Source organism: Haliotis asinina, chromosome 9, assembly GCF_037392515.1.
Source record: "Haliotis asinina isolate JCU_RB_2024 chromosome 9, JCU_Hal_asi_v2, whole genome shotgun sequence".
In the NCBI taxonomy this organism is placed as follows: domain Eukaryota; kingdom Metazoa; phylum Mollusca; class Gastropoda; order Lepetellida; family Haliotidae; genus Haliotis; species Haliotis asinina.
Window position 1 is genome coordinate 63693446 of NC_090288.1, and position 15694 is coordinate 63709139.

The window sequence follows — 15694 nt, forward strand, 5'->3', positions numbered from 1 at the left end:
TTTGAGTAATATCTTGAACGGGTACACTTTGAAGCTATGATTGAAAGTTAAAATTACCATATTTACTTTGAGTAATGTTTTGAACGGGTATACTTTGAAGCTATGATTGAAAGTTAAAATTACCATATTTTCTTTGAGTAATGTTTTGAACGGGTACACTTTGAAGCTATGACTGACAGTTAAAATTACCATATTTACTTTGAATAATGTTTTGAACGGGTATACTTTGAAGCTATGATTGAAAGTTAAAATTACCATATTTACTTTGAGTAATGTTTTGAACGGGAATACTTTGAAGCTATGATTGAAAGTTAAAATTACCATATTTACTTTGAGTAATGTTTTGAACGGGTATACTTTGAAGCTATGATTGAAAGTTAAAATTACCATATTTACTTTGAGTAATGTTTTGAACGGGTATACATTGATGCTATGATTGAAAGTTAAAATTACCATATTTACTTTGAGTAATGTTTTGAACGGGTACACTTTGAAGCTATGACTGAAAGTTAAAATTACCATATTTACTTTGAATAATGTTTTGAACGGGTATACTTTGAAGCTATGATTGAAAGTTAAAATTACCATATTTACTTTGAGTAATGTTTTGAACGGGAATACTTTGAAGCTATGATTGAAAGTTAAAATTACCATATTTACTTTGAGTAATGTTTTGAACGGGTATACTTTGAAGCTATGATTGAGAGTTAAAATTACCATATTTACTTTGAGTAATGTTTTGAACGGGTATACTTTGAAGCTATGATTGAAAGTTAAAATTACCATATTTACTTTGAGTAATGTTTTGAACGGGAATACTTTGAAGCTATGATTGAAAGTTAAAATTACCATATTTACTTTGAGTAATGTTTTGAACGGGAATACTTTGAAGCTATGATTGAAAGTTAAAATTACCATATTTACTTTGAGTAATGTTTTGAACGGGAATACTTTGAAGCTATGATTGAAAGTTAAAATTACCATATTTACTTTGAGTAATGTTTTGAACGGGAATACTTTGAAGCTATGATTGAAAGTTAAAATTACCATATTTACTTTGAGTAATGTTTTGAACGGGTATACTTTGAAGCTATGATTGAAAGTTAAAATTACCATATTTACTTTGAGTAATGTTTTGAACGGGTATACTTTGAAGCTATGATTGAGAGTTAAAATTACCATATTTACTTTGAGTAATGTTTTGAACGGGAATACTTTGAAGCTATGATTGAAAGTTAAAATTACCATATTTACTTTGAGTAATGTTTTAAAGGGGTACACTTCGATGCTAAGGCTTACGTAGCATGCACACGCTCCCTTCACTAACAACTATGAATTATCTGTGAAATACTCTTACAGGGTATAGCTGGTTTCTCGTCTTTAACCGCGGTGACAGGATCTACCCACATGTGTCACTCTTGGCGTGTTCAGGTCCCAGTTTCGATCCGTTCACTGCTTCTGGTCTGTGAACTCCCCTGGGTTCTATCCAGCCGTCTACGATCTATAGATGTTGATGATTCACATACACATAAGGATGCCCGTGGGGACAACTTGATGTGATCCTCATGCAGGCTACACTTCTTCCTTTCTGTGTTTGGTCTACGTACGTTAGACCCAAACATTCAGGTAAAAATAGAATTGCACAGAGACACATACTGTTCAAAATACTTTTAGATTATACCTATTTAAACATTGTTCCATACAACGACCTAGGATTGTCACTGTCGTCTTCTATATGATATTCTTCTGTCTGCAGTTTGTAATTTCATGATGCAAAATGTAGTATACTAGACAATGCGTAAACGCACTGATAGCCTCCAAAAGCCAGATGTACTATCACAGGGCCAATGTAAAGACAAAAGCTTTGTATTCAGATTGATAACTGATACCTTCAACATGAATCATTCTGGCGTGTTACAAGTCAATTTTCATGTAAGCCCCGTAGGGGCAAATTACATTAAATGCAAATTAAAGCCTTTTCACATTAAGAACTTGCCCAGCTTTTTTAGCAACAGTTATATGTAAGCCCTGTCTTTCTTTATAATAGTAGCTACGCCCTTGGGCTCTTATTCTCGAAACGTTCGCAGCCCTAAGAATTCTTAACTTTGGTCGTAGCCAGTGTGTTAAGAATGGACTTAAGAAGTTCGTAGGGCTACGAACGTTTCGAGAATAGCTAGCCTGATCATGATCTCTCAAATATTGTAACCAACCCCTTTAAGTTGGCAAAACAATACAGACTATACTTGTACATTTTGCTGAATCACACAATAAATTAGCAGATGGTTTTGAGCAGATGGTAACAGAGTGAGTGAGTGAGTGAGCGAGTTTAATTTTACTCCGCACTCAGCAATATTCCAGCTGTATGGCTGCGATCTGTAAATAATCGAGTCTGGTGCAGACAATCCAGTGATCAACAGTATGAGCATCAATCTGCGCAACTGGGAACCGATAACATGTGTCAAAAACGTCTGACCACCCGATCCCGTTAGTCGCCTCTTGCGACAAGCAGAGTTGCCTTTTATTGCAAGCATGGGTTGCTAAAGACCTATTCTACACCGATACTCGACGGGTCAATGATGTAGCAGAAACACATTGGGTATTAAACATTACATCGTTTATAATTGGACGACCAATATTATTTTGGTAAAATTTCTTCTCATTCTTTATAATCCGAGATGTATTTGTCATGACTTGAATATGGTTCATCTGACAAATGTGAGAAACTATTCAAACAAGAGTAATAGATTTAGGGAGAAATAAGTTCATTTCCTCTTTGACATATGAGGCTGTGTTGCGTTGTTTTAAGGTAACCTTTTAACAAATTTGAAGATTAGCGTTTAGAAAAAAACATATGCTTGTTGAAAAGCACAGAAAATTAGGCTTGTTTCTATTCTATTTAATTCTGGTTGCCGGAATAAAAGCACCGTTTCTTGCGTGTATTTACACATCTATCTGTTGGAGTCATCGGAAATTGGAAATCAAGAAAGCAAAATTGCCTTTAATTTGCCCAAATAAGTACAGCTGGTGCGATAGAACACATTAGGGCAATAAAGCCAACTGTCGTTGTAATGAATGTAAATTCTAATAAGCCTACATCAAGCCCATTTCTGGCGTCCCCCGCCGTGATAGTGCTGGAATATTTTTAAAAGCGACGTAAAAGTAAACTCACACACTCCTCCAACATATAATAGTTTATCGTTTATTACACAACTAATCTGTGCACCGCCATCTGAAAACATGGCCCAACTGCAAGTGGTATTATGTTAAGTGCTTGCATTCACGGGGATCTGTGGTGTTTACAATCTTTCATTCCGCCACTTCGATTGATGACGTCATATCTCACCTTGAAGTGTTCCCCATCACCTGGAAGTGTTCCCCACTCAATGAGTGGCACCTCGTAGCTGATAGCACAAGGGAATATGCAATACACGAGATAAATGAGCACTACCTGCTCGGAGTGTGTTTAGTGCTCGCTGTGCTGTGATTAAATGGACCGAACTGCGGCATACGTGAGTAACGGACTATGAAAGGTCAAGGTGACATTCAGGTACAGGATGAAGGGAAGCAGTCATCTGGATGTTGTACCTAATGTTGAGGAAAGTGCACACATGTATAGAGGAAGCTAGTTCTGTGCATTGGTGTAAACACAGAATGAAAACAAAGGGTTTGTGGGCTTTTCTAGGAATAAACAAGTTTTTATCACGCATAAATAAGCAGTACGTATTTATATAATATTTTCTGTAACAGCAGCAGTAGATTAGATTTAAAAGTCGGTGGTAACCTGTAGCCGTAGTTCTAGTTGTAGTAGATGTAGGCGCAGTGACAGCTGCAGACTAAAACAGCGTTTATGATGGTCATTATTAGTGGTAGCATGGAAAGCAGTATCACTTGTAGCGAGAACACAAAACTATTAACGTATTTCCGCACGACATATCCACAAGATGATAGTTGAGAGAGTGAAGATTGTACATGGCAGCATCGCAAGATAAGACGAATCTACTGAATCTACCAGGCAGCATAGAATATGTGCATACGTTTACTTCACAATAAATATCTCTCTTCTGAATGCTATATATACATGTCCTTCCAACCTGTAGATTCACTCTGAAAAAAAGATAACTGTGAGTTTTCTGCAGTCGTGGTACAGGGATGAGAGTGTGCACCCTGTGCGAGATAATCGGGAGCAGATTGGCATTACAGAACCTTCCCTCGCTTTTCGGTGCTGAGAAATTAGAAAGTGCAGAAATATTATCACTGGGCTATGCAGTGTACGACTGGTCACTGTGTTGTGGAAGAATACAAACACTTCCCTTCCCAAGCAGGTTATACACAGGTCACATCTGCTCGGGAGAAGGACGCAAACAAATAAATTCGAAACGAAAATACTCTCCTGCAGCTGACATCCTTCCTTTAGTTAATTAACATGACGCGTTTTCAGATCAGATGCTATCGACTTGTCGTGACTATTTTAGTTGGAAGCATGCGACAAGTCACACTATGTCCCACAGACCGGAAGTCGGTACTACGAGGACTTCCGGTATTGGAGTCGCGCTGGGAAAGTCTTCAGGCAAGTCATTGACCTTGAGTTGCAGATTTAGAGGGACAGAGCAAGTGTCATATAACACTTCTGTTGTCAGGCTGGTTTCCTTTGATTAGGTCGTTACAAAAATGTCGCGTTTTGGAAGACGATGCGTATTACTGATGTTCAGTCTGTACCCTGAGACACAAACCGTGTAATCCAGACGACAACAATGACACTACCCACCATGCAGATTTGCATCACTGGTCTGACCGAACTCAGGTTCGAATCCAGTTTCCCAGATGTTGTGACTTGGTTTCTTAGTGTCATACAGGTGCTCGGGGGTTTCTCCACAGCCACAAGGTCCAGTGTCTAACACCGTAAACTTCCCTGTTCCTCCAGCTAATTCTGTTGCTATTTCTACTTGAGATTTACTTAACGAATTAAACATGTTCACGATATATACAATGGAAGGCTTTGGAAATGACACATTCCTTTGGCTAGTTAGCTTGTGTTGATTATACTTGACCTGAGGTTCAAATGACCAACTGAATACTTCATGATGCACCTATTTTCCAGTTACTGGACCGTGTAAAACATGCTCCGACATGACACGACGATATTTGACGAGGCAATAGGCACATGCTTTACTAAACAATCAAATATACAACATATCATTGTCAGCGGGAAAATGGTAACTGCTAGCTTAAACTAAATACCGGTTTCACGGAAAATTAAGAATCGGTATATACCATTCGATGTTCATGACATGTATTCATTTCCTCGCTGTAATTACTAGGCTTACATAGAATACATACGCGCACCTGGTAGACAAATTACTTCACCACCACTTGTAATTAACAATTTTGCAAAAGATACGTTCGGGTTTTTTTAGTTGGTGCCGGTGAAGCTGGGTTTTATGGACCTTTCCTCAAACAGGAATATATTCGAGAAACTACATCGTAAAGATGCCCCTGCTAAGTAACCTTTTTGCATTCATCAAATGTTTCTTAGCTATCAGTAAGAAGCAAATAACTTTTTTGGGTGAATCTTGTCATTGTCCAACACCCTAGAGTGTGATGCAGGGTCATTAACCATTTAAGATATTCTCGAGACCATCATTGGCAGGGACTTGTTATGTAGAAAGTGCGAGGTGAAGAGTGTGTGGATGGTGGTATATGGATATCTAAGTCGAAAAGCCACTCAAACGATTTACACGATACAACATTGCCCATCAACACGTGCAAGAACATACTCATTATCCAGTCCATTGTGTATCACTCCAATTATTCCACGACTGTATACCAACATTTAAGGGTTGTGAACGATACTTTTCTACCGCGTGTCTCTAGATGTATACATTATCTCCATGCCCTATGGGTGTTTATATTCGTGGCGGTCACTTTGACCGGTCAGTTGTTCATTGACATCACCTGTATTTTTACCTGTTCCGATTACCACGACAGGCCAGGTGTAGACTACAGGCGGATCCGGCGGTACAGGTACGACGTCACTGCGCGTTATTCCTACTCTAGTAGTGCCAGTTATACAATTACTGACAGTTGTTGAGAAAGGAAGAACTCATTTTAACGGCGTGTAGAATAGAAGAAATCATCCTAAAATATCAACGCCATGTGTGTTCAGTTCGAGGTCTGTTTGACAATACCCCAGTCTATCACCTTAAGCTTGTCTCACTTATCGTAATTATAATAGTCCCCTAGGTGACTGTTCCCATATATACTGATGATGGCAGCATGACAGACTTGTGACAGTGAGGTAGCCTAATTACATAACGCATTACGTGAACAATGTCATGCGAAGTTCTACCTTCTCATCGATCTGTTCTGGTACTGGAGCCAGTCAGGAGCCGTTTGGAGAGAACATACATATTTTTTCATGATCCTATCTCTTTGTAGTTAATTTTCATCGTGTATTTGTTTATCAAGTGTAACTACAGTTTCTTATCAGTACTTGTAATGAGATGACGGTGTTTTGGTTGGAACCCCAGTACAGGAAATCCAACAGGAAGTACTATACTGTTGATATGCAGCGTTAACAGCCAGGTGTCGACATGTAACGTTTATACTTCCGTCCAAATACACAACTCGATTACAACAGCTGAAATATCCTGTGTACTGAAATTAATAATATTGGTATGCTTAACTGTTTGATTGGTATTGGATTGGAGCGACGTTTCGGTTTACACCGTCTCCGAGCTAAAATCTGTCTGAAGCTTGAAAACGATTTCAGAATCTACACCGAACCATTGCTTTTCTATTGTTAAGCTTTCTTATTGTTAGACATATAGCTGTTGTAAATATAGTTGTTGTACATATAACTGTTGTGCACATAACTGTTGTGCATACACCTGTTGTACATATAGCTGTTATACACATGGCTGTTGTCCAAATAACTGTTATACCTATAGCTGTTGTACATATAGCTGTTATGCACATAACTGTTGTACATACACCTGTTGTACATATAGCTGTTATGCACATAACTGTTGTACATACACCTGTTGTACATATAGCTGTTGTGCATATGGTTGTTCTACACATGACCCTTGTAGATATGGCTGTTGTACATATATCAGTTGCACACATAACTGTTGTACATACACCGGTTGTACTTAAAGCTGTAGTACAAGAGCTGTTGTCCATATAACTGTTGTACATATAGCTGCTGTACATATGGCTGTTGTACATATAACTGTTGTACATATGGCTGTTGTACATATAGCTGTTGTGCATATGGCTGTTGTACTTATAGCTGTTGTGCATATGGCTATTGTACATATAACTGTTGTACATATGGATGTTGTACATATAACTGTTGTGCCTGTGACTGTTGTACATATAGCTGTTGTGCATATGGCTATTGCACATATAACTGTTGTACATATGGCTGTTGTACATATAACTGTTGTGCATATGACTGTTGTACATATAGCTGTTGTACATATAGCCGTTGTACATATGGCTGTTGTACATATGGCTGTTGTGCATATAGCCAATATGTATAAACTGAGTATCCTCCAGTAAAATATCGACATACAGGCTGATCAAATTCCTCAGGTTGACGCAAAGGAAGATTCATTAGAGTATTTGTTTTTGTGTATTTTATTTTGTATTTAAGAAAGCATATTTCCTCAGTAAAGATTAGGAGTCAGAATCTTGTGGGCAGTGCGAGCCGATCCGATATACATCACATATATAATGCGCACATGAGTTTACATAAAAAGTGAAAGAACAAACCCACATGATGCTGGCTAATAAAACGTGGTGGAAGTTTAATTTAATCTGTAGCACGTTGTCTAGCCCAGAAATAATGCTAATGGCTAATACATTATGTTAGGTGCCCAGTATGTATGGGAGGAGGTGGGGGGTGTTCAAAGTACACATCTGAATCTCAAACGTGAAACACACATTGTAGATGGGATACGCCTTGTTTGTTCAATTCTCTGCTTCCTATTGCTGTGTGTTTTCTGTTATGTCGGCCATATAACGTGTTTATGTGGCCTTTGAACGAGCAAATTCAAATTGAAGTAATTCAAAGGGTTTACTTTGAAATCGGATTCTTCTTGATAAGCACAAGGCTTCAAATACCTACATACAACGGCTACTAATTGGGTATAAGTGTTCGCAACTGTATGTGTTTGTATCAAAGAGAGCTACAAAATTGCGATGTTAAATCTTTTGGGTGTGCGAGTTTAGAGGGAGGCTACGCTATGTGTCCCCGTGTCAGAATTAATTTTGTCCTGAACATGTACTGAACAGCAAAAGAAACACAACTGTACCTTTCTGTCACATTTTTATATAGAACGACGAAAATATGAACGCTTGCTTTTTCGAGATTTCAATTTTTTTTTCGAAGATTGCGGTTTCTTCTGACGTTCAGTTTATAATGTGAAACTGACGCATTATCTGCTTTACGGGGCTGTAATTACTGTTGTGATGGTCTAGATCCGACACTTGAGTACATAGGTTTTATCTTGACCAAATCGTGAATGACGACGACCGTCAGCTGACCGAGGCTATCCCTTTAAGACATACATACCCAGGCGACATATTGTCAACCGTTCACAGAGAGATATCGTATTCATAAAAGGACGCTGTATCTTCCAACCTGCTTCAGTCCCATTTTGTCACGTCTGTTTTTTATGCATCATGTTGCTTTGAATCCGTGTACTGAACACATAACAGCTGCCATTGTTATGTAGTGAACATTTGCAGCTAGTCACGTGTTCCTCACTGCCTGGCTGTCCATGTTCATACATCAAGATTAGATATATTGTTCTCATAGACTCGAGTTCAAACCAATCTCAAATGACTTCGAAAGTCTACCCGTTTACCTGTGGTAAGTGTAAAGAAAGATTTCTAATTAAAGGTAATGTTTAAAATGAACACGCGTCTTGTCAAACAAATTTGTAACATGGAATAAATATTTCATGAATTCAATAAATCAGTGAGATTTGGCGAAATCGGAACAAAACTTAATACCAAATATTTTAACACCAGCAAATTGATGCATAATCCACGCGCAATATATCTGCATAAGGTTTGTTTCCCTCAATTTAGTGGGGAAATCAATCTTCGATTTAACCATATATACTACATATATATTGATGGAGGGTTTATTAGTTAGTCAAAACAAACGAAGCCCATAGCCTTGCATTAGTCACATACCTTACCACATCTCTGTCTACAAGTCGTGCATAAGTTGTCAAGTCTCTGTAGCTTTTCTAAGTTGAGAAGCTGGTATTATGGGGATGAACACAACTTATGGCAAGACAGCTTCTTTATTGCAATTGATGCGAAGTTTCGGTATAGATGCTAACACCGTTATCATTTACTTGCTGACGGTTTTAGGATCCATACCGTTACGTCGCATCTATTTCAATGAAGAAGTTGTCTATCCAAAATCAAGTCTTCCTCTTCAAGCCTGCACTGGCTTCTACAGTTGATTCCATTTGGATTACATCATATATCTTGCACATATAAACATGTAAACAATAATCTGTTTGTAGGGCGAAGCGTAAGTGTACCACCTCACGGTCCATATTCTTGGTGATATTTTTGTCGAATGTAATTTCTGCAAGAATAAAGTATTTTATGACCCAAACATCAAAAGGCCCTCGAGCTATTTCTTTCCTGAAATATATCCGTGCGCTCATGTGTCCCGTTAACAGAATTATCTTGTCTAACGAGACATGTGCTATTTCACTTCGAAGAGAAAATAACTAGTTGAGAGTAGTATAGGATATCACAAGGCGGAAATTCAACACAGCAAGGCAATAGAATACCATGTCAGTATAAACATATACCCTGGGGTCCAAACAGGCGAACATTTAATCATAAAATGGTTTTCATGACAATAATGGCCGACTGTGTGATATGAGTGAGATGCTGGAAGCCATTCAGCTATCCCCTTTCCCTTCACCTGACGATGTCAGGACAACCGGTATAACTGAATCACACAACGGGTGGCATACCATTGTGACGCTATACTCCATACAGTTACCCGGGTGTCAGGCACACAGTGGTCAGGGTGGGAGATGGGGAGTAACACGGTTGTTACCCAGATGTCAGGACAATCGGTATAACTGAATCACTCAACGGGTAGAATACCATTGTGACGCTATACTCCATACAGTTACCCGGGTGTCAGGCACACAGTGTTCAGGGTGGGAGATGGGGAGTAACACGGTTGTTACCCAGATGTCAGGACAACCGGTATAACTGAATCACTCAACGGGTAGAATACCATTGTGACGCTATACTCCATACAGTTACCCGGGTGTCAGGCACACAGTGGTCAGGGTGGGAGATGGGGAGTGACATGGTTGTTACCAAGATGTCAGGTACACTGTGTTCAGGGTGGGAGATGGGGAGTGACATGGTTGTTACCCGGGTGTAAGGTACACAGTGTTCAGGGTGGGAGATGGGGAGTGACATGGTTGTTACCCGGGTGTAAGGTACACAGTGTTCAGGGTGGGAGATGGGGAGTGACATGGTTGTTACTCACACGTCAGGTACACTGTGTTCAGGGTGGGAGATGGGGAGTGACATGGTTGTTACCCGGATGTAAGGTACACTGTGTTCAGGGTGGGGGATGGGGAGTGACATGGTTGTTACCCAGATGTCAGGTACACTGTGTTCAGGGTGGGAGATGGGGAGTGACATGGTTGTTACCCAGATGTCAGGTACACTGTGTTCAAGGTGGGAGATGGGGAGTGACATGGTTGTTACCCAGATGTCAGGACAATCGGTATAACTGAATCACACAACGGGTGGCATACCATTGTGACGCTATACTCCATACAGTTACCCGGGTGTCAGGTACACTGTGTTCAGGGTGGGAGATGGGGAGTGACATGGTTGTTACCCAGATGTCAGGTACACTGTGTTCAGGGTGGGAGATGGGGAGTGACATGGTTGTTACCCGGGTGTAAGGTACACAGTGTTCAGGGTGGGAGATGGGGAGTGACATGGTTGTTACTCACACGTCAGGTACACAGTGTTCAGGGTGCGAGATGGGGAGTGACACGGTTGTTACCCGGATGTCAGGTACACTGTGTTCAGGGTGGGAGATGGGGAGTGACATGGTTGTTACCCAGATGTCAGGTACACTGTGTTCAGGGTGGGAGATGGGGAGTGACATGGTTGTTACCCAGATGTCAGGTACACTGTGTTCAGGGTGGGAGATGGGGAGTGACATGGTTGTTACCCGGGTGTAAGGTACACAGTCTTCAGGGTGGGAGATGGGGAGTGACATGGGTGTTACACGTCAGGTACACTGTGTTCAGGGTGGGAGATGGGGAGTGACACGGTTGTTACCCGTATGTAAGGTACACTGTGTTCAGGGTGGGAGATTGGGCGTGACATGGTTGTTACCCGGATGTCAAGCACCCTGTGTTCAGGATGGGAGATGGGGTGTGACATGGCTGTGTTTTTGTTGTTTTATTTCTTTAAGTACTGGTATGTGACAAGTAAAAAACCTTCTCTCCTTGCTACTACTGTGCTACCCGGACCCTGCAGCACACACACGCACTCCCCGTGTTTCGTATTCATTTAATACCAGAAGGAGTGAGTGAGTGTAGTTTTAAACCAATTTTGCAAACATCCAGCAATATCACGACAGGGGACACCAGAAAAGGGCTTCAAACCTTGTATCCATGTGAGGAATCGAACCTGGTTTAAACCGCAGTTTAACCATTAGGCTTCCGCCTCACCACCATCATGCAAAAAACACCGCGGACAATACCAGGCATCAAACAAAGGTCTACCTGGCTGTAGAGGCTTGAGGTCCACCAAGAAAAAGGTGACACTATCCCAGAGTTGAAGCGCTCGTTCCTCAGGGAGGACTTAATGAAATGCCTGTCTCCATTTTCCAGGAGTCTGTGACAGATCCCTCCTACAACTATCCATTTATTGAGGACTATATGCAATTCCTGTCTCCCTGTTCCAGGAGTCTATGACATGTCCCATCAACAACTACATAGATCACATGTATAGAAAGACTTCGGGGAATGTTGTCACGCTGCGAGGTAAACAATAGAGCGTGGCGAGAAATGTTTACACTTGGGCATTATGGTGTGAAGAAATATACAAAGTGTCATATCGCGTGCTTCTGTAATGTCTAAGGCGTAGATATTCTTAACCGAATATGTGAAGTCCACACTGTGCGAGTGTATTATCTTACAGTGGTACGGCCATTGATGGAGCATAACCAGTGTCCCCGTGTGTTTCTAAAGTAACATGGCCGTATCAACACAAACAGATTCTACGCAGTAACAGACCGCTCCAAGTCGGTATGTAAAGTCTATATTGCCAACGTCACATACTGCCCCAGTACATTTACGTCACACACTTCAATAGTACAATGACGTCACGCACTGCAATAGTACAACGACGTCGCAGACTGCCACATAGTATCAACGTAACAGACTGCCACATTACAGTCACGTCACAGACTGCCACAGAAGTTAAAGGTCACACACTGCGATAGTACATTTACGTCGTAGATTGCCACATAACATTAACGTAACAGACTGCCACAGTACATTGACGTCACAGACTGCCACAGACCTTTACGTCACACACTGCAATAGGACATTGTAGCCATTGCCACATTACATTCCCAGACTGAGGCAGACTGAGGCAGAACGTAAAGGTCACTCACTGCAATCATACAGACGTCTCAGAAAGCAACAATACATTAACGTAACAGACTGCCACAGTACCTTGACGTCACAGGCCGCCACAGAACTTTAACTTCACACGATGCAATACTACATTCACTTTACAGACTGGAACAGGGCCCTTATTCTCGAAACGTTCGTAGCCCTAAGAATTCTTGACTTTGGTCATAGCCAATGTGTTAAGAATGGGCTTACGAACTTCGTAGGGCTACGAACGTTTCGAGAATAACTAGCCAGTACTTTAACGCCACGGTGCACGTCATGGGCTAGCCCATTACAATGACGTCACACACTGTCCCATTACATTAACGTAACAGACTGCAGAGCCTGCCACATGTCTGGGAGTTTGTGCCTTTATCCTTCATAAACTTCTCATACTAAGATAATTTCTAGTGATCTACTAATTACATTACTGGAGATAATAAGATAATAATCATCAGCAATACGCGTGTGTGTACACAATGCATGCGAAACCAATTTCATCTTATTCTGTAACAAGTTCTTGCTTTTGCAGCCCTCTCTGAGTAGTTGTCTAGGACCCCTTGTTATCTTCGGGATGACGGCAAAACGCTCTCCATTGACTCGATATGGGTGCACGCAGTGTTGACATTGTACGACAACACATTCCTAAATCACCCGACTGTGGTCTCGGTGTGACAGTAAACAAATGGGAGACTCGTCTCGCAAATGTGCATATTTAGCATATATTTAAAAATATCCGAAGCTTTCATGTATCCAGTTAAAAATCTCATATTATTAGTCACTGAAACATAAACGACCAGGCAGTGACACGCGCGTTTTGGTTAACACCATGTTGTGTGTTTAACAGTGCAAGTCACGTGTTCAACACTGTGTGCTATGTGCATAACACTATGTGCTGTGGTCATGTGTTTAACACTGTTAATGTGCTAAACAATGTGTGTCATGTCATTAACACTGTGTACCATGTGTTTAACACTGTGTATCATGTCTTTAACATTGCCCGCGATGTGTATGCCATGTGTCAAATACTGTACGCTGAATTCAAAACTTCATGCCATGTGCTTGACACTGTATGTTGTGTGTTTAATACTGCGTTGTGTGTTTAACACTGTACGGGATGTATTAATGTTGTGTGCTATGTGTTCAACACTGTTATTTGGAACACAATGCTTTGAACTCGAAATTTAGTGTTTAAAGGCATTAGGTAACTATTGATGCCCATATAATAACATCTCGTTATGAGCATGCATAGAGTGTTAGATTGGTGCGAAATACACATGCATGATGTTGTTTTGGGTTGTTGGTCATCGTTGTCGTTCTTATCATCATTGTTGTAATAATCATATTGTAATGCCTCCATACACTCGCTGTCTGCCCCAAACCCTACTTTGGTACCGGTCAGTGGATCAGTGCCATTTTATCCTCAGCTCCATGGGGAGTATACACTCCAACACTCCTTGTCAGGCACTGGACGTTTAACAACCACAATACTATCTCATGCTACCGGGTACCAATCTGTATTGCTGTTTAAAAGTTATATGTCGAACACAGTCCCCCGCAAAGTATGTCTAAGAATGTCTAGAACGAAATAGAAGTGAATAAAGCATGTAAGACAGAAAGCAGACAAAGATACTCACCATCAGTGTCACAGGCTTTGAACGCTTCTGCTACGTTCTCAAACGCCCCCGTCACCTCAGTCAGTTCCTGCACCTCGATATATCCATCCCCGTCACGATCATAACTGTCAAAGTCCGTGGGCATTGGAATAGGTTCGAACCTCAGGTCCTCCTTGTCCTCTGGAATGTCCTCCACCTCCATGTCCTCTATTGTCTCCTCCTCATTGTCCACCATGTCCTTGGCGTCAATTAGTCCTCCGAGTTCCTCGATCTTCAGAGTCTCCATGTCCTCGTCCTCGGGGGTCAACTCATTCACCTCCTCGGGGGTTAGGTCCCCCGTGTCTCCCGCGACGTCACCAGCTTCCACAACAACATCATCATGGTGCAGCTTTACGTCTGAGTCCTCGGCCGAGTTTGACACTGATTCATTTGTGCTGGACGAAGTGCTGCAGGTCACTAAACACAATGACACGAATCCAACACAAAAACACAAGTTATAAACCCTCATGGCTGCAGATTTGGTTGTTGTTCCGATAAAACCGAACTAGATATCTCCGGATGTGAATCAGCCTTCCCACATGAAACAACAAACTGCACGTGTTGTTTTGTATCACTTAAACAAATCCCTTGCTGATAAAGGGTCCCTTGGCGATAGAGAAGACGTTTGTATATCAACTTGACGTCGACTCACACCATCTTACACAGCGTGTGTTTCTAATGCTTAACGACTTTGATCCGATTCAGTAAGAAAATCTCACCTAGATGTTATGCTGTGAACTGGTGGAGAATACAACACGCCAGCCGGACCGTCTGATCGAGGGTGGTTTATACGGTGGAAAAGCAGTTGGGGCGCATTTTGTTGCGGTCCGTGGACACGTAGTCGCAGACGTGTTCCTGTGCTTAATATGTGAGGATCGAGGTTTGATCTGTATTGTGAAAGCTGCCTCGACATGTAGTTGAGTTCTTACTGCAAAATCACCATCAAAACTACACTGTGTACAATGTCATCACTTGTGTAATAGCTACACTGTGTACAATGTCATCACTTGTGTAATAGCTACACTGTGTACAATGTCATCACTTGTGTAATAGCTACACTGTGTACAATGTCATCACTTGTGTAATAGCTACACTGTGTACAATGTCATCACTTGTGTAATAGCTACACTGTGTGCAATGTCATCACTTGTGTAATAGCTACACTGTGTGCAATGACAGTATGTCAGTGCGGTAGAAGTAGTAACAACAGCAGTAGCGAGTGAGTTTAGTTTTACTCCGCAGTCTGCAATATTCCAGCTATATGGCGGCGGTTTGTAAATAATCCTGCCTGGACCAGACAATCCAGTGATCAATTACATCAGCATCGATCTCCGT

General features: G+C 41.1%; 1 protein-coding gene across 1 annotated transcript in view; it reads right to left on the bottom strand.

The window, feature by feature from the left end:
• Positions 1–15172, bottom strand: part of LOC137296832 (uncharacterized) — a 29970-nt gene extending 14798 nt beyond the window's left edge. Inside the window, exon 1 of the mRNA XM_067828699.1 lies at positions 14342–15172. Coding sequence (XP_067684800.1) covers positions 14342–14828 — 487 coding nt within the window. The 5' untranslated portion in view covers positions 14829–15172. The remainder of the gene's footprint in view (positions 1–14341) is intronic.
• Between the last annotated feature and the right edge of the window lie 522 nt (positions 15173–15694).